This window comes from Rutilus rutilus, assembly GCF_951802725.1.
Source record: "Rutilus rutilus genome assembly, chromosome: 25".
Taxonomy (NCBI): Eukaryota; Metazoa; Chordata; class Actinopteri; order Cypriniformes; family Leuciscidae; genus Rutilus; species Rutilus rutilus.
The window spans coordinates 8,130,423-8,158,235 of record NC_140229.1 but is presented as its reverse complement, the minus strand read 5'-3'; the positions used below and the strand labels follow the sequence as shown (position 1 = coordinate 8,158,235).

At 40.6% G+C, this 27,813-nt stretch overlaps 1 protein-coding gene across 1 annotated transcript; it reads right to left on the bottom strand.

Annotated features, from left to right (window-relative positions):
- On the bottom strand, window positions 1-27,041 carry nrip1b (nuclear receptor interacting protein 1b). Its single transcript, XM_084400890.1, has 2 exons — window positions 26,844-27,041; window positions 1-5,296 (listed from the first exon to the last, which is right to left on the bottom strand). Exon 2 carries the CDS (start codon window positions 4,949-4,951, stop codon window positions 1,751-1,753), a length of 3,201 nt encoding a protein of 1,066 aa, XP_084257016.1. The 5' UTR covers window positions 4,952-5,296; window positions 26,844-27,041; the 3' UTR covers window positions 1-1,750.
- Window positions 27,042-27,813: the final 772 nt, after the last annotated feature.

Below are 27,813 nucleotides of genomic sequence, written 5' to 3'. Positions count from 1 at the left end.
TTCTGTGCATTTCAATATTTTATTATGCTATCAGTGCAAATAAACACCAAAGACAGAACATAAGAAAACTAAAAGTCTCCAGTCAACATAGGAGTATATGAAGATTTTTTTTTTTTAGTTTCAGTTATTCACAATGCAGAGTCACAACATTGATGAGAGACTCTAAATTAAACAATGTTTTTTTTTTTTTAGTTAACGAACAAAACCATTCAGAAAAAAGAAACAATTACGCACATTTTCCTCAGGTTTGAGCACAGGCTCAACAGTTTAGGACTGCATTTGCAGACAGATTATGGTTTAAGTACCCATCTCTCCATGATAAAAGCATCTATTTTAAGACTTGACATTTCCCCATAACACAGGGACTCCCCATGCGTGTGCATGCTACAGGCAGCAAAGAGCCTCGAACAGAGCAGTACATGAACAAAGATTATCGTTAGCACAACATAGACATGCAGAAAAGTATCATCCTCCAGTACCCTATGTACATTATTACAGTTTTCATACAGTATGTACACTGCAAGACGTTAAAAACTTTTTTTTTTATGTCTTGAACAATACAAAATAGTCATCTTGAAAGCAATATTTACATAAATGTATCTAATCATTGTCAAAACATTTGAATCGTACAGAGAATGTGGAATAAAATCTTTTTTTTTTTTTTAATTTAATGTTTAAGACTCGAGTGATGGGCCTATCTGGAAAAAAATAATAAAAATATTTCAAATAAAGTGAACATAAAACACAAAAGAATCAGACTGAATTCCAATCCCTTCTCACAGTAGAGTGTCTGATTCACACAGTATCCTGAAACATTTATAGTCCATAAATATCATAATTCATAATTAACCTTCATGGCTTTGGTGGACATACTGTATAATCTCTTTCAATATTCAACTTCCTGTCAACACCGTAAATGTGTGAATGCTACATGTAGGATATTTAGATAAGATACAAAACAACAAATTATACAAAATTGTAAAAAGGTACATTTCATTGGCTAAAAATATGACACTCAGGTATTTTTTTATTTTTTTAAACGTCATGCCATTATCACCACATAACAGCTATAGTTTCATTCCAGATGAAAAATAAAGCACGGTAAATCTGACTAAGTTACGATTGAGGAACATTCCAGTAAATGTTGTTACCTTTCGATCACATGTGAAACCCTTCTTGACCTCAGCTAGCTTTACAAGAAAGATACCTGATAGATTACACTGCCGTTCTGCTGTAAGAAAATATACTTTATAACTGGACATTTCAATGCCACAAATCCAATATTGTGCTTAGACTGTACAATTGTATATGTCACAGTAAAATGAAAAGGATCCTGATTTGGCTGTAGATAAATATAATGTGAAATTAGCAGTAACATTTCTGGATTCATCAATAATACACGTAATTGGATGTTCTTCATAAATATTTCAGTTGTGGAAGGAGAAAAAGCTTTTTGTTGTGGACATTTTACATTGTGCTGGACAAAGAATTTAGCTTAGCATACATACAAAAAAACATTCAAAGATGTGTATGCAAATGGAGAATCGTGTGACCATCTCATTCTGACATCAATTAAAAAAAAAAATCAAAACAAATGTACTAAAATGAAATAATTTCAAGCGGTGGCAAACAGCCAAATGTTTTAAACTGAATGACCAAATTGATTCAGTTTCTGTTTTAAGATGGAAAAACATATTATAGACAAATGGCCGTACATGCAGTTCTTCAGATTCTCTCGGTCTTTTGTAGTTCACATCTTCCATTTTTCCACAGAACCGTTTAGGCTCTCTTCTCTCTGGCTATGAGTCTGTCTGTGGACTGGAGAGTTTATCCTGTGCTCATAGTCATTGTACGGCTCCACTTTTGCACTCATGACACAGTGGGCCGGCTGCACCTGATCCTGGATCTCAGGTCTGAGCTGACCGTTTCCCCGCTGAAGCATGTAGTAAAGAATCGGGTTAGACCTGGTTAAAGGGGGTGAGTCTGGACTGGATCTCTCCTCCCTGTTAAAAGTTCCTCCAGGAGACCCCTCAGGTTCTTTTTTAACTGGCTTAGGACTGGCTTTGGGAGAGGATCTACCCCAAACTAACGGCCCCCCTGTGGTATCAACAGGTGTGGGTGCTGTTTTGGGACCCGCACTGAGAGTATATGGGTACCACGGCAAGTTTGACAACTCGTAAGGGGAACCAGACTGGGATAAGTTCCCATTGGCTGCACAGTTTGCCTGAGGGATGAAAGGACTTGGGGTCCCTCTGGGCTGGGACAGCTCCTTCAGAGAGTTCTCTGACAGGAGGAGTTGCTTGAGAACATTGAAGCCTTGGCTTTCTCTGGAGAGAGAATTTTTGCTCTTGGGACTGCCAACTACCTCTTCCTCTTTTGGTATTACTAGGCCTCTACCATTAATTTCAGGTGTTCCAGACATGAGATTATCACGAGTGGTATCTCCAGACGATTGACAAAGTTCATTACTTAGGCACTCTGTCAGTTTTCTTTTTTTAGGAACGGGGCTCTGAAAATCCATTGGCTCCTCTTTTACAGAGTTCCTGAGGAGCCTAGTGTGTGGGTTTGAATGGTAGGTAGCATTCTGCTGTTTCAAAAGCTGGCTGAGAAGTCCAAATTTAGCAGCTGTTTCTGTAGGACATAACTCAGATTTCGTAGTGTCCTGTGCTTCAGCAATGGGTGAGTGTTGTGATGATCGTCTCTGATGGTACACCCCATCATTAGAGCTGTCTGATGAAAAATTCTCCTCTACTGGCTCTGTTTTGATCTTACAGTCCAGAGAAGGCTTGTTTGAGCTGTCACAGTTGACAGTGCCTGTCTGAGGCTTATCCAGCCTCCCTGAGGTTACTTCAAAGAATCTGTGCCCACTGGTTCTTTCTTTCTGGGAAGCCGTTCCCAGCAGAAGCTGCAGTACAGTGCGCTTCTCTAGAAGATTTTCAATCTGTGTTGACGCCGAGGGTGATTGGTTACATTTGTGAGATGGGAGAGCAGGAGGGGAACCTCTATCTAGTGCAGAGGCTTTATTCCGTTTGTTTGGCATGACAAGTCGATCCAAGAGGGCCTGAGGCTTGTCAAGCTCAAGTTCTGGGCTTTGCCTTCTGCTCATCACCACTTGAGAGTGTAAAGGAGGGGGAGAAGGTGACAAGTTCTTTATACCACTCTGGGCTAGATTCTGTAGTAGCTTGCTGGCACTGAACGGAGGCTCCACCAACTTTTCACTTGAGTGAGCTTTAGACTTGCACAGATCTAAAGGACTGGACTGGGCATGAGGCGAGGGGAAGGAGTATGAAGGGGAGACCGAGCTGAAGGTAGCTGTTTGCCGGTGCAGAGGACTCAGTGTTCTGCTGTCCTCAGGTGTGCCAATCCGTTTAAGTGGGCCTGTAGTCAAGCTGCCGATTATTGAGTCAGGCCGCAAACCAGGATTATCTGAACTTTTGTTTACCTTCTCGTTATTTCTGCGGTCCAGCAGCAACTGCATTAGAGTGATCTTATCATGGGATTTCATGTCTGGGCTGGTATCCAGATCTGTGGCCTCATGGACCATTGGCACAGAAGGTTCCGGCTTCCATTTGTTTATGAGAGACTCTGTGCGCTCCACAGAGGGGGTTAATGAAGAGGAGGGCTCATATTTTTGGCTAGGCCCTCTGCTTTTCATGGAGAGGTCGATGGGGGAACAGCTGGAGAAACTCTCAGCATCACTGCTGTCTTTGGTCAGGCTGTTATCCTGGTTGGAGTACTCGCTGTCAGAATGCAGGGAGGAGGTCCGGCTCGGGAGGATGCTGCAGTCGTCCTCCAGGTGTCCGTTTCTGGTGAGCTGCTGCTGGGAGTTATGATTATTGAGAAGTAGGAGCAATAGGCTGCTGCAGTTCTGTGGAGGTCGACCGTGTCTGTCGAAGGGCCGTCTCTCTTTGGGGGGTCTCATGGTGGGTGAGGAAAGAGAAGGGCTTGTTTTGCTGGAATCTATCACTGGTGGGGGGAGTGTTCCATTTTGAACATTTAAGGAGCTTAGCATGTCTGAGGTGGTTGTTGGTTGCCCCATGCTGGGAGGCCTCTTATCCTGCGTTTGAGTAGCCATGGCAGCTAACCTCTCGCTGGCTGATCGACTGGTTAATTGTGCTTTTAAGGCCTGTTCTCTGGAGTACTGCTGTAGATGAGCCTCACTGGACAGCAACAAGGCCAGCTGACTGCAAGCGACACTGGGCTTGGGTGAAGGGGCCGGACTGGTCCTGGTCCGTACTATATTGGCAACAGCCTTGAGACGCTCTGTGCAGGACAATGATTCTGAGCTAGAGTGCTGGGCAGAGCTTTGAGAGGAATGAGGAGAATCAGAGCCTCGATTCTGGTTACTCTGACAACAGTAAGGCACTGTTTGTTTCTGGTGCTTGCTTTTCCTCATGAGGCTTTTTAGGCGGCCTGACGCTGTGCCGTAACTCTGGTAGGTTTCCTTATCAACGGGAGCACTTTCACTGCTCTCCCTGTCGAGTGGTTTGTGGCTTTGAGAAATGTGCTGTGACAAGGCGACACTCTGCAGCCGAGAGCTGAAGGACTGCAGCAGAGAAGCCAGCAAGGTGCTCTCTCCCTGCCCAGAGCCATCCAGGCTTCCTTTGTAGTGCTCCCTTCTCTGTCCATTCACTTCCACTACAGTGCCTGATTTTTTCTGGCTGTCATCTTCATTCCACGCTCCTGAGCGAAGCAGTCTGGCTTTTTTAAGGTGCTGTGAGGCAGCACTAGGTGGTCTACCCTTGTCTGGCAAGGGGGAGCCATGATTGGGGAGCTGAAACACCCTAGTCACCCTGTTGGCATTCTCTACGTTGTTGTGAACAGGTTCTGATCTCTGTGTGGCAGTGGCAGCAGGCCCAGTGGTGACCGGATGCATTAGCAAACCTTCCAGATATGTTAAAGCAGCAGAATCCTGGTGAGTTTCAGGGCCAGACTCCACCCCATGAGTCATGTTCAACAGCAGGATGCCCTGATGTGGTGTTTTACAACTACTGAAAATGTCTTAGATCTGTGCCATAAATGATGAGAGCAGAGAACTCCAGCAGCGCTTTGGATTTAGTTTCTTTTCAGTCAAAAAGTTTTATATATAGGACCAGAGGGCATTTGTAATGTCAAGCACGACAACCCAGCTGCCATTGCTGTGCATGAGTAAATCCACACTGCTTTAAAATGTTGAGAGGAGGTTTCTCTGTCCTGATGAAGTAAACACTCTATATTTGGGAGTTATTCTGGGAAAAACCAAAGGCTCAGCGTTCCATGTTTGCTCTTCGGATCTCAGATGTGGCCACACGGGAACCTACAGCACAAGAAGAGAGAACACACCATGAGTGACAGGCTTCAACTTCCCAGCATCATCAAAACAACCACTGTAACTTCCTTTGAAGTCTCTGTCAAGACCAATTAATCACAAAAGAGCTAATTAAGTTCAAGCAAAAAAAAGAGAGAAAACTTCAGAGTGAACACAAAGCTTCTTTTTGACAAACTCTTTATAGTACTCAAGCAAATGTCAATCAAACTGCTCTGACACCCAGCTTTTTTTCTTTTTTTTTCCAGATTCCTCTTTAGGACCTCTCAAATGTTCGTTCTTACGTAAAGAAAGTCTTTAAATGTCCATTACTTCCCATGAGGCTGAGCATTTCTGAGAATTATCGGTATCACCACAGATTAAGGAGAGTAAATGGACATCTTAAGGTTTCTTAAATCTAAGTGAACCTGTGTTTGTGCATAGCATACTACATCCAAAAGATATTTGCTTAAACTTTGTTAGTAAGAAAGACAACTTCTTGCCTGCTGTGCTCAAGCATCTTAAAAAAAAAAAAAACTATAAATGTCACTCACAAAATGTTGAGATGCCTACATTCACTTTTGACAAAAACAGTATAGAATTTTAATGCTAGTCATTTATCAGTCATCATCAGTCATTATATGAAAATAATTATGAGCTTATCGGTATCCATCAGAAGTGTAATGTCAGTGCTTCCTCAAGTAAAACATTAACACAGATCTGCTCTTTTTGATAAACACGCTCTCTTTCTGATATGAAAAACTATTTTTAAATCCAGGAAAACAAATTTTAGGACTACAATCTGTAGAAAACATTGTCCTCTTCCCCAGATATGACAGTTTACCTGGCATAACAGGACCAAAGAAGTGAATAATATCCATTCAAAAACGTCTGTCAGCAGCCCCTCATACTCGGGCCAGTAGTGGCTCAGCAGAGCTAGCAGGTGTAGAGGGGCACACATGGCACACCTGTCAGACCGCTCCTCCACAGAGCTACGGCATCAGATAACATGACAGCACCGCTGGCTGCTCGCTCGACGGGCCTGAACCCTGTCAGAACTGCTTCCATAAACACTCCTGACTTCCCACTGTCAGGGCCACCATCACAAAGGTTAATTAATACAGGATTCCAGCTCCCCTAAAGCAGTGCTCAGCTGCCAGAGAACATCTTACCCTCCATGTCCTGCCCCTTCAGCAACGGGGTAACGTGTTTCAGTGGTTTGCTGAGGAGTTCAGCTCGACCTTGAGCCGGGGATGCTGTTACAGCAATTCAACAGCATGCTCACGCCTGGAATATCCTGAATGTGCTGTAGTAACTTAAGATCCTCAAGATGACGTGACAGGAAAATCCTGTGAGAATCAGCACAAGGTCACACGCATTTAAATGTGATGCAAACTGCATTAAGTTGCAAAGGTTGGAAGCAACAAGTTATGACTGCGAGGACAGCGGAGAGGAAAACTAATTCATTAACTAATTCAGTCTCAGTTACATTATCAGCCTGGGCCACTGACCTAAATTTAACAACAAAGAGGGCAACCTGCTAAAACTGGGCCATCTGATGTCTCACGCTAATCTTAATGGGCCAGATTAAGATTAATGTCCTGCCAATGGAGGAATAAAAGTTAAAACTTGGGACAGATGGAGAAAGAAGATAAACAGACAAGCTGAAAAACTGGACCATAAGAACAATAAAGTAAACACATCATTCAAGACAAATCAATATTGGTCTACAATCGGATCAAGCTAGATTAGATCTTGTCCATAAAAACAAAGGGAAAACTAAAGGGGTAGTTCAGCAACAATGACAATTCTGTCATCATTTATTCACCCGCATGTCGCTCCAAACCTGTATGACTTTCTTTATTTTTGCAAAACTTAAAAGATATTTTCCAAAATGCTTCTTTTTTTTCCCCCCACACAATGAAAGTCAGTGGGGTCCAAAACAACATGATGAGACCACACTGCAATTTTAGTTTTTTGGGTGAATGATTCCTAACCAGCAGGACTATGAATAAGTATATAAATACTTATTTACTTAAGTAACAATCTTGGTAACACTTTATTTTAGGGTTCAATTCTCACTATTAACTAGTTGCTTATTAACATGCATATTACTAGGATATTGGCTCTTTATTAGTACTTACAAAGCACATATTAATACCTTATTCTGCATGACCTTATTCTACATACCTTAATCCTACCCAATACCTAAACTTAAACACTACAAAAACGACCTTACTAACTATTAATAAGCAGCAAATTAGGAGTTTATTGAGGCAAAAGTTGTAGTTTATGTAGTTAATGTGTGTTCCCCATATTGAAGTGTTTCCACAATCTAATATTCTGAGAGTGTATTATGAGAGGAAGCAGGCATACAAGAGACGGGAAACAGGTCTAAGATTCGATCTCACAGCATACACTCCATTTGTCTTTTCTGCACATGACCCTTCCGAACAAGAAATACAAAATATGTTTTCTCTCTCCCTCTCTCTCTCTTTTCCCCCTCCATCTCTCTCCCTTCAGCGGTCCGCAAGTGATTATCCATTATCTCTGACAATGTCAAACATTCACACCCAACAGCATTTTAAGTGATTTCACTAGCCAGTGGTGAAGAGAACAGCAGTAGACAGGAAGCTTTATCATGGCAGGGCGTCTCTCTTTGCTCACCCAGACACCACGAGCAGGAAGGTCAAACCATCATCAGTGGCTGAGAGGCAATTTCCCCTGAGGAGCTGGACAAAATATGGCCTTAACTGTGAACGCCTAACTTCTTGACGCAAATGTCAGGGATTTGATATCCAAAGCCAATCCGGTGACGCTCACATGTGGGGTATGAAATTAATTGGAATCCAAACCATCCCACAAAGTACTCTAACAAAAAAAGGTTAATGAATGATCCCCATTATAAGGAACCGTAATCCATTTGCACCATTTAAAATGCATGATTAAAAATAGGGTGAGCCGCAGGAACTGTGCTGTGAGTCAAGGTCAAGTACGCCTGAGTCTCAGTCCACGCAACAGCTGGAGTCCATGCAAAGCGCTCAGTGTTAATAAAAAGTGACAACCCGGTCCTTGCTGCGCATATCGCTAATATCTGACACCAGACTGGCAGACGCTTCCCCGGCGTTAAAGGTAAGCCAAGGTTAAAGAAATTTGAAAGGAAAGGGAGCCGTGTGAACCGCTTTCCATCATGTTATCGTAGGCAGCTGGTGTTCGGCCAGGCTAGAGGCACTCACTCAGATACGCAGGACAGATTTTGTAAATCCAATATGGCTCAAGAAAATTAAATAAGGGGAGCGACGTGCTACCTAAACAAACACGACTGTAGCGTCCACATCAGTGAACTTTTGCTCTTTTGGAGTAAAGCAGAGAGCAAGTAAACAGCTGCTGAGATGCCACGGAGCTCTGCATACGGAGTCTGCTATAAATCTAAAACCAAGTCAATCAGGACAAACTTACTAAGAAACAAACCAAAAACAGACAGCCCTTATTCAAACGACACATGACCAATTAGTAAACACACACTGCCTACAAACTGTAAAAAAAAGGGGGGACAATGTAATAAAAAAAATAAATAAAACATACAATAAAATAAAATGCATGTTGTATGGCACATTAACAAATAAATCAAATTAAAGTCTATAATTTACGCAGAATTACTTTTCTTTATTTAAAGATCACAAAAGGTCATCTCTCAGGTTTAATATAGAATATCTTCCTTTGTGTTTGGAAGTTGAATGAAAATCTTTTGAAAAGTAGATGACAGAATTTACATTTTTGGGTGAATTAGTCTTGGATAAAACTGTATATCGCGAATCATATCGTTTACATCAACGATACATATCGTCGCATTTTTATATCGTGATATCTCGATATAACAATGTATCGTTACACCCCTAGTTCATATCATTCTGCTGCTCTGTGCATGACAAGTAACTCCAAAATGTTCATATTTATAAACTTCAGCATAAGGCTAGTAATTAAATTCAATTATGAGATTCTATTCATTTTCTTAATCGATTAAGTGCACTTAACCAATGAAAACACAAAGCGCCCGAGTTCCTCATCTTGGCGCATCATTTCAGCTGGCACAAAAGATGGCGGAACATGCCAACGAAATGCCACCCGAGTTAGATTACAGCATCTCATTCACTCTGCGCTCTTATCACTGGGGCTGGAGTGCGCACACACATGCTCCAGCTACTCGCAGAAACACTTTGACTCCACTTGCCAACTCCTCCATATCTACTCACCCGCTGTCTCTTTAATAGCAACACAGGCAGTTACAAATAGATCTTACCCCGTTCCTCACTGCTCCTACAACTACACCACGTCTCAGGTAAAGATTGTTCTACGCTTCTAAGTTTGAATTGAATTGGTCACTCCCACAAGACGTTGAAGTTGAAGTTGAATTTGAATTGCAGTGATAGGAAGTGGAATTTCCTGAATTGCAATTCAAAGAAATTTAACAGGTACTGACATTCAGGGGAAATGAAGGGATCTTCCATGTTGATCCAAACATACAGTGTATCCTTATGTAAAGCCTATACAACTCTCAAATTTGAAGACTTGTTAAACTTCTTATTACCCCAAAAGTTCAAAGTTTGTCTTCAAAAAGAATTATTTTATAGGGCTGCACGATATATCGTTTTAGCATCGATCTTGCGGTGTGCGCATCTGCAGGATGTGCGATGTCAAGTATAGGCATCGTAGTTGATCCGTACGGGCCAGCAGCACCCCGGTTCAGAACGCATGTGATTCGCGGATTATTTGCAAAGTTTAACCATTAAACATCATAGAGTCAAAGTTAATCATTTGAATGTGTTTTTAAATCGAGTCAGGCATCATGAGCAAAAAGACTTGCGCGCTGTTTTCTGTGCGCAGACTGTTATTTTACATTTGATTATTCCATTTCTGTACCTGAATACTGATAGATTTACCTGAAAAACAAAGCACTGCTCATTTCAGTTGTATTAATCTATGCTTGTAATTCGTTTATAAATTTCTATGCAGATTCACCCCAATTATTCTAGAATTATTACTTTTTTTCAAATAGAGCTATTCAAATCATCTGGTGAAATTGGTTTTAAATCGCAATATATAGTCGCAGAAGAAAAATAAAAAAAATAATCGCAATACAATTTTTTTCCAATATCATGCAGCTACAACTATATTTCAGTTATATATAGTATATATACTATATTTTCTATATTGTAGTTCCTTTGGAATTTAAAAAGCATTTTCCGTTCCGTTCTGAATGATGCACAGCCCTGGTTTACTCCTCTCCACACTTCACAAGTGTTTAGCACAGATTTGAATTCCCTTACTCCTGCAGTCTTACTCCAAAAGGTCACCTGAACGGATGAGTCAATTTAAAGCACACACAAATACACAAACAATCTATTCCCCTCCCAACAAAACACCTTTAACAACCGCTTGAAATCTTCATGTCAAGAAACCCCTCAGGACTGTAGCAGCAATCTTCACACTTGCTAGGACTACTTAAGACAACAGTATCGCAACTCTAAGCTTTGTTTAATGACGGCTAATGAGAGTGGCCCTCCGTTACGAAGTCGACGGGAGTGCAGACAGAATGGCCGTCTTCGCTGCAGATCTCAGGAGGCTCAGACAGGTGAAGTGTGGTAATCAATTTGCTCTACCGGCAGGACTCCTCAGCAGAATACTAATGAATCTCTCTCTCCGCGCACAAATAATCCCAATCACACTCTCACACGTTCACTCAAACACACATTTCAACTCTTTCCTTGGGTTGCTCTGGCTGGGAGGAATGAGAAAACTCTCAAGGCTGTGTGTACGCGTCAGGGTAAAGATTACACGGCCGTTCCACTCGACACTTCGGAATAGCTATGGGGGAAAATCAGGTGAAAGTCAAACCTGGAGTACAACCCCAGCTGCACGGCCCCGTTTGAACACAAACACGCGCACGTGGACACACTTACAGCCAGAAACCAAACACGCACCTGCACCGCCACAGATGCATCCAAGGTAAACATTCAGAAAGAAACACATGAGCAGTCACCCATATAAACACTCAAGGGGAAAGGGATGTCAGAGGAGAAAACCAATTAATCTCAATTTAGGGATTGAGCTGAATCTTGAATGCCCAGCTCCCAGATTCAATGTGCTTCTGGCTGCACTGAATGACAGATTTTAATAAGGGTCATTGGACATCTATAAGCAGTGTTATTACCGATCTTTTCTCCACTAATGTACAAATAAAAACAAATATATATATATATATATATATATATATATATATATATATATATATATATATATAATTTTTATTTATTTTTTCTTAATACACTGTCACAGCTGCATGAGCCCCAGGGCTCAATGTGTGAGAACAGAACACATGTCCTAACCGTTAGGCCAAGGCTAGCCACTGTGCTGTTAGTCCCCTCAACAGGGCAGCGATACAGTAAAGCCAAAAGCACATTTTACATCAGCAGGAATAATTAGCTTTTTACACAGTGTCATCAATCGCCTCTAACAAGAGGACGCAACCTCACCTGGTTTCATACACAGCTGGAGAATAGAAAGAGAAGCTACATAGGAACACACAGGAAGCTGACATCCTCTCCAAACTGAAGTGTGAAGACAGCCAGGAGCTAAAAAACTAGAGTGAAAACCTCAAAAACAACGAACAGAAAAAAAGAGAAAAAAAAACAGGTTGCTGTAGCACTGCTGATGTATGCGCCCTTGACACACTGACACTGTCATGTGACACTCTGTCATCCGCCACCTGGCAGAACCCCACCCTCACTTCCTCCTGATAACCCAACGGTATTGAACTAGTCCCCCCCCACACACACACACACACCAATGGAAGGTAGAGAGGGTCACCATGTCCTCATCTGTAATCCTCTGCCATTCTTCAGCAGCCCGGCTGGAGGAGGCGGCACCTGCCACAAGGGGAGACTGCCCAATTAGGCAGCTGTCACGCAAGGCAGAGGCTCCAAACTCATCCCTGTCCGACTGGAGAGCAGCTGCGGGTGCCAATTACAGCGAAACATTAACCGCTTCGGTTCCAGGAAAAGGAAAGAGCCAGGGCAACACATGACGTTCGATGCTTCCAGGTTTCTAGCCTGCGGGCACTGGAACCTGATTACCGGCATGCCCTGCTCATCCCGCAGCAGACACCAGGAGCAACATCTACTCTAAAAAATACCCAAAATGGTGAATATAGGGCTGATACAATCATATAACTAGGGATGCACGATATATCGATATATCTGAGACACGTCGCACTGTTTGCCATGATGGTTTTCAATTGCTTTAAATATGATTGGAATGACTTCAAAAAAGGAAATACAGTACAAGTGCAACATGCACAGCAAAAGTCTGTCATATAGGCTACATAAAATTAAAATGAGAACATTATAATTGTGTGTTTGGGACATGGCTTTTAATGGTGAGAATTTTGTTCTTGTAATCAGGCTCTCAAAAATTAGGATATAAATTTATCGGCCAATATCAGCTACCGGCTTTCAAATATAAAGAATTATCGGTATCGGTGTTTATTTGTTTATTTATTGTATCATAAAATTGTTTTAAATTGATAAAACTGTAAACTGTTTCGTTTATTTCCAGGTTTAATTTTTGGATTTTCAATTAATCCTTATAACATGTCAATATTTAACATTTACTTATTTTGCGCATTCATTTAATTTCCTGAATAAAGGAGCAGATAGTCGACATAAGTGAAATTTCTAAAATGGCCGAATCCACACCGGAAAGAACGTGCAACTGAAGTTTCACTTTCAATCCTGATCCAATTATGTAAAAAGCACTGTAATGTATTAAATCACGACTTGTACAGTATATTGTGATGTAGTTTGCGATACCATACACTAATGCGGAGGACTGGAGAGCCAGAGAAATAATCTTTTCACTTCCTCTCCAACCTTTTTCTGCCAAAAGAGCGACAGTAATGTAACATTTCCATGTTTAAATCAGATCTTCACAGGCCTGGGGCCTCCATAATCTCCCTACTGTTAATTAAATGACGAGGGAGCGTAGGCGAGCCGAGAGGAGAGAGGGACAAAGCTGCTGGGTCTCCTGCCACAGCAAGACTCGTTAATATTAAAGATTTATGCTCTTCCCCCGCCATTGCCTCAGACCTTTCTGCACTATGTGTGTGAGTGTCTGTTTGGGTGTGTGTTTTTAGGACAATGCACCGCAATGCAAACTAGACGATCATTTCGGTCTCAGCAGTGTGTCAGGGAGCGCGGAAATTGTTGACAAATTTGTTGTGATTGTATAATTTATCATCTCAAAACACTTCTGTTTTGAGTAAGACGGAAACTAATCTGCAAGAGCAAAATGAAATGAGCTAGTTGCCAGCCGGCAGAAGATTTACGACAGACAGAATCCGGAATCATGACAGTGGTTATTGATCATTTAGTCTCCATGGTTTCTCTGTTTAATAGAAAAGTCGCAAAACGGTGATAACGGACGCCTGAGGGACAGATTAGTTTAGCACAGATTCCTCAAGAACACGACCGCTGCTTTTTTGAAAGGCTCTTTTTTGAAGACAAACATCAGGTCAACCAGGTTCACTCTTATATTAAGCTTCAAGAGGTTAGCGTGCTAAGAAAAACAGTACAATAAGTTTTATTAGAATCACTAAAAATCCAAATTGTGAACGAATCATTCAGACCAGGACTGCGTTTCTCAAATCATCGTGAGCCAAGTTGATCGTAGAGACCATTGGTGGTGATGGTTCTATGATCTCTAGCTTTTGGGAAACACAGTCTGTGAACTGGATGAAATGATTCATTGACAAGATCCTGCTCAAAAGAATGATCTATCCACAAATCAGAAAATGCTACCTCTACAATAGTCAACATTTGAAGTCAACACTTCAAATGTTGACTACTGTATTGAGAATTGGCATGAACATGCGAAAGAAAGAAATTCAATTTCGGTCTGGTCTGGTCCTTACACAAAGGTACTGTAATGGTTTCAGAACACTTGAAATAAAATGCACGAGTCAAATTAACCACTTTTATAATCATTTTTTGGGGGGGCTTTTTAGAGCTTGACAACTCTAGTTTTCATTCACTCCCATTATATTGAAAAAGTGGCTTTGTTATTCAACAAAAATGTGCGTTCACCAGAGGAAAGTACGTCATGAACTAATCCTTTAAATGCTCTCTCAACACTAGTAAGATTATTTTAGACAAAACTAGTCAAACAAACTGCCATGTGACATAAAACAGGGGATTTTTTTATACTAATCTCATGTATGACCACAGGGCACTAGGGCAGTGAGACTGCAGACTTAACGGAGCTTTAACTGTTAATCGCCACAGATAAAAACGGATGCATGAGTTAAAAGCATGAGAGGAAGCGGTTAGCATGACCGTTTGAATGGCTAAGATACGTTAAAACCTCTCTCCCTCCATTTCATCCAGATTTTAAAACCACACACACCCTCTTTCCTGGCTGCACCAGAGTATGTGGCAGAGTTGTTTCAAAGCGTCTGAGGATAATCGAAGACAGCCTTTGACTGGCGCCTCAACGCAGCCACAATATCTGTGGTCACAGGAAGGCATTGAGGGGTTAACCATGGGGTAAATGAAGGATTTTACAGTGCCCCCATTTCCCCCGCCCTCCTCTTCCTGTTGTTGCTGAGAGTCACAGGGTGAGCGCATGTGACCTTGAGATGCATAGATGGCACAGTCAGGGTTGCCTTGCCTCTAGGCGTCCTTGAACTGGATCTGCAAGACAAAAACCTTCACACTGCCAGATAGACATCTCAAATCCCCCCCCCAACCCAAACGTCTCTCTCTCTCTTTTCAATCTGCGTGCCTGTTATCTCCTCCCCAGTGGGGGAGTCTAATCTGAATGCTGGATCTTTAACCTTAGCACTGAACTCAGACAGAGGCGGAATTTCAAAATGTCTCACTGATGTATTTTTAACCTTCTTCCACAGATTGTTTGTCTCCGTTTCAGGGGATTAGATGACTCTCCACGGCATCTGAGACACTAGCCAGGCCGACTTGGAATACACGTTTTTTTTGAGGCAGAACTACTTGACGTTCACAACATCCCAAACTCTGAGACGACATCCAGCAAAAAAAGCTCTCAGCAAATAACTGGTTTTGGTTTTAATCTGCTAGAGTTCTGCAAGAGTGTGTTTGTAAGAAAGGTTTGTATCCTAGCATGGTGGCATCTCCAAAAGACTTCTTAAAGGAATATTCTGGGTTCATTACAACCACGTTTTACAGTGACGCCGCACTTAAAACAAACATGAATGGGGCCCAATTTTTGGAGGATTAAAAAGCAGAAATGTGATTATGTTATAGGAGCACCAATTCATTTGGGTACTCTTTATTTTACAGTAGGTGTACTTACAGTGTACTTACCCAAGAAAGTACTGGTAATATAAGGTAACTACATGGTTAAGGTAAGTTTTAGGGGTAGATTCAGGGTTAGTACCTAGTTATTACCCAGTTATTGTAATTGTTATTACAGGACTGTAAAATAATTCTTCTGTTAGAACTTGTGTATAATTTGAGATTAAACATTCTCATCATGTTTGGTTGTTTTAGGCATTACGTTGTCATAATCAATAAAATAGATTATATCTTTACACAGGAAAGGTTAGTAAGTTATTTTTTTACACTAAATTTGTGTTTACGTTTTGTGGATATACTATTAAAACAGTATTTTAATGTTTACGGATTGAACCTTTCACTTCCATTGTGATCCACTGATTTATGCTCTTTTTTAATAAAAAATAAAGAATAAAATAACAGAATAAAATATAAATATTAGATGAAAACTTGCATAAAAATTAGACATGCAGCCTTGGCAACTAACTGAAAAATTAAATTGAAAGCTGAGGTAAACAAAAGAAAAGAAGCTACATAGAAATACAAAGAAAATTACTAAAATGACCTATATTGAAATGAAAAATATAAACATAAAAGCTATAATATACTATAAAATTATATAATACTAAAATAACTGATGGTTATTTCTTATAGCTAAACAGGGTTAACATACATGTTTTGCGGGTGAACATCATGGCTTTGGTGGTCCACAAGCTAGATCTGCACCAAACTAGCACTAACCATAACCAGTATCCTGGTTTGTGTCATTTCACACCTCTACTCTTCATTATTTCAATAAAAGTGTACAAAAACTATAATATGCATTCCCTGTGCCTTTCTGAACGAAGAAATGGCATAAAAATAAAAAAATGACGCACTGAACGTGTTACAGGAGAGCATAAAGCGCCTTTTATCATCATGCAAATGCAGTGCCCTTGGTTGCACAAGGTTCATCACTTTAAACAAATATTTGGACTGTCCTCTGTACATTGACACCAAGGTGGGGGAAGAGGGGAGAAATGTCATGTTTAAACACTAACCCTGCCTCGCAACTAACAGGAACACAACGCACATGCATGAATCCCGCCCGGCCCGGGAACGTGTGGATCGTGTCCTTTGCGGGAGTCTCTGCAGTGCCGTGCCGACTGACCTTTCCTGACTGTAACGTTATCGCATGTCATATGTGATCCTGCTGGAAACCATCTGCCATGGACTCCTCTGGTAGCGCGCAGGAGTCCAAGACATCACCGCTCTCCTCACCTCCGCTGGAATTCATCAGATTACCACAGGAACACCCACCAGGATCCTCATGCAACACTCAATTAGACCAAAGGTCATTCGTGCCAAGGCATCGGGTCCATGGGGCTATTAGTATCAGGCTCAAACTAGGGAAGTGAGCAGAGAGGCAATAAGTCATAAAAGATGTTACAGTGATTATACCATGGTTCAGCAGTGCTGTAGACATGACGAGAAACGGAGCAACAACAATAGGGGTAGACGATGTAAGCAAAATTTAGAATAACACATTTTCTCAAAAACAATGGTGAGAATTTTGTTCTTGTAATTAGGCTCTCAAAAATTACATAAATTTAGGATATAGATTTATCGGCTATCAGCATTTATTGCATTTTTACAGAGTTTATTACATTAATTATTACAGAGTTTAACTTAGTTTAACAGTGATTCATATAAATATCATGAAATATATAAAATGTTACATATAAAAAGCATGTTTGGTTCTGTTGCGAGTACAATTGTAACACTTTGTAAATGTAATCTTAACTATTAATCGAATTATCAATAAGAATACACCTTAAAATATACCTCTAAATATTCATATCGTTGCTTTAATACTTTAATATTACTGGATAGTTTCCATATTATGTATTATTCATTCTAATAGCTGTCAGGAAACAATAAGCATGCAAAGCGAATTGAATTGGGTTCAACTTCAATCATTTTCATTCAATATATTGAGCCACTAATAAGAACAGTCTTCAACAACTAGACACTAGATACTTGATATACTTGATACTGATCAATGAATGTTTGTAACCACATAGTTGACGGTAGCCACTGACTTCCATAGTAGGACAAAAAATACTATGGAAGTCAATAGATGCAGTCAACTGTTTGATTACCAACATTCTTCAAAATATATCCTTTTGTGTTCAGAAGAACAAGGGGGTGAGTAAATAACAGAATTTTCCTTTTTGGGTGAACTCTCTCTTTAAACTGCCAAGTAATAAAAACAGATATCCATAATGAAACTCAAATAACTTAAAAATCAGGATTTTGTTGAATATTTCTCAAAGTTAAAGGAAAGTGGGACTACAGAGCATTTCTGGGGAAATGTGTCATCGCTTGATTGGGACTGATATTGAGGTCGTTGCAATTGCCATGTTTTACAATCATGCCGCCCTACACTTTCAGAGCAGGCCAACCTGCTTTCCATAACTCACAGTGCTCATGATAAGAGCGTGTGTGTGTGTGTGTGTGTGTGTGTGTGTGTGTGTGTGTGTGTGTGTGTGTGTACACACAACTCAAAATCTCAAATACTGAAACTCCCGGTCAGGTCAAAGTCTCCCTGTGTCTGTTAGATGCAGAACAGCTCACTTAAATCAAATATTGAACAGTGCAATATAAAGGGTCATTATTCAAAAAGAGACGCTTTTTGGGTTCCAGAGTCCAGTCGCCTGCTCTGTGGCTTTCTCTCAGTACGCTGAAGGATCCGTTGACCTTTTACGTTCGACAAAAACAACAATCGGTCATAAAAGGCCACGCCCACTGGGATCTGTGTCCAGGAGCGTAATGATGATGCAGTGATTCTCCCATGACTCCTGGCTTTCACCAGTGTGGAGATACTGATGTCATCTTAATTACCCTGAGCTATGGAACAAAACAAAAAAAAACACTTGAATTGAACTGTGAGCTCACCTCGTACATTCAGCGACTTTAGGGAAACGCTTTGGGAAATCACGGTGATCACGAAGTCGTCAGTCAGATTGTAAAACTGATACACAGTTTCAAACTTAAACCTATTGAAGGAGAGGATATTTTCTCAGCATTTCTGGGGTAATGTATCATCACTCTGTTCGGGACTGATATTGAGGTTGTTACAATTGCCATGTTTCAACATTTGAGATGTTAAAGAAACAATGAGAGAATCAGTTCAATATCTCAGATAATTTTTTTTTATAAATATAATCAAGTAAATATACATACACACAATATATTTCATTTCTGATATTATAGTTATAATTATTTTAATATTTTTTTATTTGATAAAGTGTATGTGTATATATATATATATATATATATATATATATATATATATATATATATATATATATATATATATATATATATATATATATATATATATATATATATATATATATATATACACACACACACACACACACACACACACATCCATTGGTAACACTTTACAATAAGGTTCAGTAGTTAACATTAGTTAACTACATTAGTTAGCATGAACTAATAATGAACTGCACTTATACAGCATTTATTAATCTTTGTTAATTTTAACATTTACTAATACTTTATTGAAATTTTGTTAACATTAGTTAATGCACTGTGAACAAACATGAACAAACAATGAACAGCTATATTTTTATTAACTAACATTAACAAAGATGAACAAATACAGTAACAAATGAATTGCTCATGGTTAATTCATGTTAGTTATTACATTAACAAATGTTAACTAATGAACCTTATTGTAAAGTGTTACCAATCCATCTATGAATAAGCACTCAGAACAAGAGTGACAACTGTATTTAGCTGTTGTGTGAGCATAGCCATGGTTTCTAAACTGTAACTTAGACGATATTGTATTTTCTCAGCTTTTGTCCCAGTGGAGGCAATGGGTGTGAAGGTCCTGAGAGACCGCAGACCTCCATGAACAGTTTTGGGCACATAATATGTGCTTCATTTGCAGCTTTCTCTACTGTTCGACAAGCCGTTTACAAGACACAGTCCCTGCCGTTGACCCACTTCTGTGTGTCTGCGTCTGGCAACAGCCCCTGCACCCCATCTGACTGACTACAGCACCGCAACCCTCGGCCTCCCTGAACTGTGAGGAAAATAGGTCACCATGGCCCACTTTTCTTTCTTTTTTTTCCTCTAAAAGAGAGTGTATGAAGACTGCTGCAGAGTTTGATCAGGCAGCAGCTCAGCAAAAGAAGAGAAAACACAAACACAGGAGAGAGAGAGAGAGAGAGAGAGAGAGAGAGAGAGAGAGAGAGAGAGAGAGAGAGAGAGAGAGAGAGAGAGAGAGAGAGAGAGAGAGAGAGAGAGAGAGAGAGAGAGAGAGAGAGAGAGAGAGAGAGAGAGAGAGAGAGAGAGAGAGAGAGAGAGAGAGAGAGAGAGAGATTCTACAGCACCTTCATTAACCTCAGTATTCAGAGTGCACATGCTCCTCGCATCAGTGACGTCCAAGGGTCTTATCAGACGGCAGGAACGAACACAACACATGCCTTAATTAAACACGGCTCACGAGCCAACTGTGGCCGCCTGAATCACACACGTCATGTGTACACAATTCCTCATTTAGAACCTTACAAAAATGACCTCATCAGTGAAAACAAGACAGCCTCATCTCAAAAGTTACAAGGTGAGCCCCAGTTTGGTAGCAAGGTCTTTTAACTAAGGTCAGAAATTAGGTTTGACCCTTGGACGTCACTGATGTGAGGAGTATGTATAAATATATATATTTATTTATATTTACATTTTTATTTAACAAGTTCCGTAAATGAGATTTGGATGTGTTGTGCTGAGTGTTGTGAAAGTGTATGATTACTGTAAGGTGAGAGCATATTTTCAAACAACACAAACACATGCATATGAAGAGATATCGATCAAGCACTCAATGCCAACAACAACTCAAGCTCTCATATGTCTGTCTCTGACATAAATGATTTTGTCAGTTTCAAACGCAAACACCCGGCGCACATCTCGGCAAAAAACTTAATCATGTCACCAAAATATGGGCAAAATTGCTTAACAATTGTCTGCCTTTTCTGATCATTTTACATTTGCCAAAATAATAATAATAATGTTTAAATATTGGCTTGCATCATATATCTCAGTCTATCACTATTTTACCCATACGAATCACTCTGGAAAGCTTACACCCATCATAAAGTGTTTAAGAAACACATGAGCCTAAAGAGAATCTAACACATTCACATAAACAAATCTGAAGGGCAACAACAAGGCGCTGAATCAAACTGATCATTGACCTTTTTAAACCCGTTTAAGTGTATTTAGAGCAAGCCCTACCTTAATATAACCGGCGAGGGCAGCCCTGGATGGAGAGACAGGTGGCTTAAAGAAAAGATCTGCTCTAAAGATCCGTCTGGCCTCTGTGACCGAATCAGACATGTAAACATACTTACACAAGCAGAGCGACAGCCCATGTAAACATCTAACACAGGTCAGTGGCCACAGGTGAACCAGTTTCTACATGGCCACAAATGTACAGCATTAGTTCACTGAAATACTCCGATCTGGCTTCAGCTCAAGGTCACTGGAGCAGAACTGATTTTGTTATAACTGGAGGAAAAATACCAACTCGCACCACATTCGCTTTGTGAAAAAGGCAAACTTTGCTGATCACGGTGCGCTGGGAGTACTGAACCTTATACCAGCTACAGTAGATGTGTGCTGATATAGTTCAGTTCATTTCTGAGAATCTTTAAGCTATTGCAATAAATGTACTCCAAAAAAAGGAATTTCATTGTTTTATAATACTTAATACTAATCTATTATACAATTGTTTAGATACAAATATGTAGTTATACATACATATACACACACACACACACACTGTAAAAACTTTCATACTCTATTACATTTTTGGGTTTAAATAATTCCTCTGGTAACAGTTTTTAGCCATTTTAGAGCAAATACATTAACATCCAAAATTAAACATTTCTATTGCCCAACCATAGCAACAACAAATGAATTATGTCTAATATTTCTTTCCACTAACCAGATTGAAACTAGGCAAAGACTCCACCATAATTACTCAGTTTTGTGTTATGCAAAATCAATCACCGAATCAATATTCATCATGCACAGCGGTGAAGCTGTGAATTCACAATATGAATGAAAAACTCACCCAAACCTGTAGTGGAGTGCGAGTGTGACACATAAGCCCTTCGACATGGTGTCACATGACTGGATCCTGTTTTAGAGAGTTACTTAAAAGCTTTCGGGTCATATCAGTCAGGTCAAGGTCGGAGCGCTGCGTTAATGCCAGGAAAGCAGGCGCTGCCTCCATAAGCCCCGAGCGGTCCGCTAGGACAAAAGGACGTCTGTCCAAGGACATCTCTCAAAACTACCGAAAGAGATGCGCACAAACAAACTTGACTAATCAACGGCTCGCGGCTGATTGGGATGCGGAGTGTGTGATGTGAACACACAGGAATTGCATCTCACATGGAGAAGGTCTTAGTTCAACACAAAAATCCAACACTTTCCCCTCGCGTCTACTTCATGTGGCAGGAGTGCATACAAACAGCAGTCCATAATAATATATCCCAGCATGCCTCGCTGCATGAAGCATTAGAGTGCTTTGAGAGCAGGGGCATGCGGTGTGAATCTTTCAACGTTTTCACCGCTGGCTGTGCGTGAGGGACGGATAGCTACACCCCACATCTAGCGGCTGCTGAGGTGTCCCTTGTTGCCTGGCAACAGCTCAGCTCATTTTAACCCCTTAAGTAAGTATTAAGTGATTCAGCAGTCTGAGGCCAGTGACGGGTGGGCTGCTACAAAAGTGACAGGACTTTATTACTTTCCGGGGTTTTAGCGTGCAGCTCTGCGCTCAAAAACACGCGGCAGCGTAAAATCTGCTCCACTGAGCTTGACCCCTGACATCTCTCCATGAAATGAGTCATAGCAGAATCAGCCCTATATGACAAAGGCCCCATGACATCCACAGAAGCAGGAAGCTATTAGCTCAAAGCTGCGATAAAGAGCATGTTTACGCCTGGTAGTAACATCACGTCTCACGTGATACCATCATAAGTGGTCGCCGCTTATACCCGTGACCACTTGCGATTTTGTCGAGGGGAGTCAGCACAAGCACATGATTTAAAGAGATAGTTCACACAAAAAAGAAAATACTTTCTTTCTCACCTGCTGCCAAATTATAAGACTGACGCACGGATCCCTTATACTGTTACACATGCGTTTTCTTTCTCAACTGTTTACGTTCACTTACAACATAACTGACTGTGTTTAGGTGAATACTCGCCAAGACCGGCATTTTGACATTATTTTGTGAGTATTTGACCGTTTAAGAGCAATCAGCAGTGAAAAATAACTCAAATTTAGTACTGAGAGGCGGCTGAGAGCACAACATCTGATGGAATAAGTAAAATGATGTGCAATACACACAATCCCACGCAGAAATTCAAGCCCTGTTACACCAACAATATTCATGCGGAGCAAATAAAATGAGCGAGTGAGAGGAGGCGGGTTTGTGTGTCAACTCACTGTCGGAGAGATGAGAGAGAGAGAGAAAGAACAGCTGGTATTGTGTATCTATTCTGCTGAAAATGAGTACTGAGAGCGTTTCAGATATATCAGTCTCAATATATAATGACAACACTGCATTGCACTTAGTTTATTATTTCAGATGCCTTTTTAAAAGACTACAAGTGAAAGCTTTATACATTATATAAATTATGTAGGAGTGAGTGCGTTACACACCAAGATATATATATTACACATATACACACACATAATGCTTATCAAAATGGTTCAACCTCAAGCGGCAGTCTTCATAACCCACACATCCATCTTTCATTCATAGATTCTGAAAACTCCTCTTTAGTTAATTGCTTGGGCCAGAGCGATCTGAAAGCTTTTAGATGAGAGAAATAATGAAGCTGGGATCATTCCTGTCACCTTCTGTGTGAATGCCTTACTGATGCGCTGATTGCAGATCATTCTGCGAGTGTTCATCTCTTCAGCATTACTGCAGGGTTTATGTCCTTCTCAGAGCTTTGAAGGTTTCTGAACGAACAGACCACTAATATGGTGTGAAGGACAGCTTGGCACGCTGTGGCCTTGAACTGCAAAATCTGCATGTATTCATCTCTCAGCTCAAAGAGACAAACGACTAAGCGGCAAAACTCCAGAATCACTGGAAAGGACTGCTGTTTCACTTAGCACAGCATATAACCTGCTTCAAATAAGGCACGATTAGTAATGTCCCCCAGGAGCAGTAAAATCTTCCTGAACCCAATTGCCAGGATTCCTTGACCTCCAGGTCCATCTTGCCTCAGGACATAGTACAGTAATACAGCTGGCAGCTAGACGTCAGCCGGGTAATTATATTAAATTAACTTGTGTGTTATACAAGTTGTTGAGATCATGTTTCTCATGATCAGCATTTGTCCGTTTTGGAGGCCAAATCACATTTACAACTGGCCTACATGCTTTCCATCCACCGTTCTTTGCAGAACACTCATGGCTAAATACTGAATAGAAACAAGGCAAAATTAACATTTAGTTATAGCCAGATTCAGGGATCATTTTAGTGAACCTAAGAATAGTAAAATGTATTAAGAGTGTAGAGCAAACTTAATTTATTGGCCAAAACATATATGAATATGTATATGATATACATACGAACAGGCAAGGGGCGGTGAAGTGTATAATTTGAATAGTATTCAAAATTGCATTGATTGGTCGATTGGTAGGTGTGTTAAGGTCACTGCTATTGTTCTAATGTGTGGTGATGCTCGATTTATCGGAGTTACATCTCCCAGCAAACCTCCACCGCAAATTCAGCAAACTATAAATCGTTTGCAGTAAATCAATCAGCAAAAATCAATGCATCGCTATAAATGAAAGCCCTGCCTCTGTCCCAAGGCTGAGGGGAGAAGAATCAGTGCCCTGTATTTCATACGATCGCAGTATTTTTAACTCTGCTCAGTAAACATTGTTCGATTTTGGGCTGTCCCAGACAAAAGATGACCAATCGTGGCGTGGCCCCTAAACGGTGGTCCTACGTCGTACAGTGAGAGGTTGGTCTTGCGACCAAAGATAGCCTGCGGTAATTTTCTGACAGTGTCAGAAGTTTAACATGATCCTCTCAATTGTGTGTTTGCTGCTACGACCTACGTTTACTGACTAGCCAATAAAAGTGCAACATGAAATGGCGTATTGATCAACGTGACACGGCGCCAAAACTTAAAACTACTTTCCTCAAGCTCCATTTGCAAAATTAGCACGCCAAGTTGGCCTCTTTTCCCTAGCCATGACTGCATCCATATTCTCCTCCTTCGCTTCCTCCTCTTTTTTTCAGCGTACATAAAAACCACAACTGCCAAAGTGTGATTCATCTTGCTCTATTTGTTTACCACTAGCGCACACTGATGATGTTCTATTCTTTTACTAATTTGCGTCGTAGCCTACGATTCAATAGGTGTCATTATCGTACAGTCTCGTACCCAAGTTGATTAGATCCATGTCGTACAGTGTGATTTGTAATGAGGCTTGCTGAAATCGCAGTCTGTAGCAGGCATTACACCTACACAGCCAGCCAACCGTCTTCATCCTTTCTTTTGGTGTACAAAACCTCTCGTATAAACAGCACAAATGCTTGTTGATCTCCAGGCCACCCATTACCACTGATATACCCTGTATACAACAAGATTCATTACACAAGGAACAAACATGCAACCACTGTGTCCCTGAGCTGTCAACTGACCTGTTAATGAGTGTAAAGCGCCCCTGGCTTCTATGGATTTACGACATGTTACGCCAGCAAGTTTATGTTTTGCACGAGCAAAACCATGTGCTTTAATATTGCTAAGTGTGTGCTCTGAAAAACACCACATTCTGATAATCACTCTTTTGTTAAACGTAAAACATGTGATGATATGAAAGACCTAAGCCACAAGGTAGCGGGCAGTCATCAGAACGTTGAGGTTGAAGTTTAGGAGGATAGTATTTTAAGGTGACGATGACCCAGCACTGTTTTAACCGCTCTCAGTTCATTTTATTGACATCCCCTCTGATAAATTAGGTCGCCGTGTGTTCATTTTCATTTCTCTAGCAACGATAACATCATTACAAGTCAGCATCAATCTTTAAGAAGCCACATAATACCGTCACCCTGATTCTCTCCCATCTCTTCTGATGTCTCCAAATGTCTGATGAAGAGACATGGGTGTCATATATTATCATAAAGATGCACATTTTCTCATGGAGATGAGAGTGAAAGATTTTAATTTCTCATAGTTTCACTATGTTCTGATCTCTTTAAAACACAAAACACAAGCTCACATGTGAGCTTTTCCGTAACTTTGGTCTTTTCTTTCAGCAAAAAAAGCCACCTGAACCAACACTGAACCCAAACTATGATCTTTGACGACCTTCAAACTTCAACCCTTGACCTCTTTAGTCCCATTTTTATTGACTGAAGCCACAGGAAACCTTATGAAAACTACAAACAATGCAAAGTCCAAAATCTATGCCCGTCGTCTACATAACACACACACACACACACACAAGCTCTGACAAGCTCACTTAGCAGGTGATATATTGTTCTGAACAGATTAACGTAGTGTGTGTATATAATATATATACATAATATATATAAAATAAAAAAATAAAACACACACATATGGGACATCAGTAAAAGTCATTATCACCACAGTAAACCAAATTTAAGACTTCTTACACTGCATTACATAGTCTTACATTATATTACATAAATATATTTGGCTTGGGAAAAAGAAAACTAGAAATAATCTATTCTTATCCCAGCATTTCTATGAATAATAACAACCAGCACATAAATGAAACGGTAACATCGCACTAACAGTAACAGAGAAACAAAATGGAAACTAAATGACAGAAGCGACCATTGCGATTCACACAGCACACGTTCTTGCGTCTTTGGCTACGTCTTTAAGACGCCGAGTCAAGTTAAAAACTGTTCAACTTTTAAAAACGGTGTCTCGAGACCACAACGTCCTGTTTATAAAGGTAAGAACGCGTCCCGTGTGAACGGCGTCACGCATTCCGTACGCGTCGGTTTTTCTTTCAGCACCTCCTAAGATCACAATAAACATACAGCAAACATCTCAGTCATATACAGCGGAGTGTTTCCAGCTGCTGGGCGGGCATCGAGTCGCCTCTACACGTACCTGATTCCGCTATCCGTGCGTGAGCGAGCGTTTCCGTGCGCCGTGAACCGCGCCAAATGGAAGTAAGAGTCCAAAAACTCATCGGGCTCCGGCACCGACTGTCGGGTCTGAGTCTGAACTGTGTATTCTCGGAATCCCCGAGAACTCCGCAATGTTCACACTCCTCCTCCTGCTCTCTCTTGCCCTCCCTGTCTGACTGAGTGAGCGCAGCTTAAAGCTACAGGAGGCGCTTTGTGTGTACGTGCGCGCGCACAGGGAGACCGTGCGTCAGCTCACCTCTCACCCTTAATAATCTGGAGTAATCTGAAAAAAGGAGAGCCTTTATGGCTTCAGATATACTGTATTTTATAAGCAAAATGGATAAACATTTCTATTGTGACTTATTTGACAGAATAAAACAAATACACCAAAGCCATTTCACAGGACCTAAAGTGTGATTGCACAGGCAATCTCAACCATTTGTTCAGATTTCAAATTAGCCACGTAGGTTGAATATTTATTTTCCGCCAATGAAAACAGTTTTCTAAGCTCTGTTGTAGCATGTTTACTTTTTTTTTTTTTTTTTTTTTTTAATGAGTATTATTCAACTACAAGTTCCTGGATCTCGCATACACACCGGATCAGCAATTTTTGTGCTATCTCACCAAGCTGACCTTTGAACTTAGGGGACCTTTCATCTTTGAACTTTGACCCCAAATGCCACATGAATGGAGATACAATATCCGCCCTTCATTCCTTCACCATCTCGAGTCGGTGACCTGTGCTCCAAAGCTTTTCACGGAACCATGGTTCATGGAACTTCAACCTTTGACCTTAGAACAGAGACACATGTGTGTTTAAGTATTTTTTTTTCTTTTTTTTCAGTCATTCTGTAGATTGGCCTCCATATGCAACATATTCTTTATGGACAATATACCATCTGCAATTCAGCCTGTTGATAACCATCTTTAAAGAATCAGGTATTTTAGAG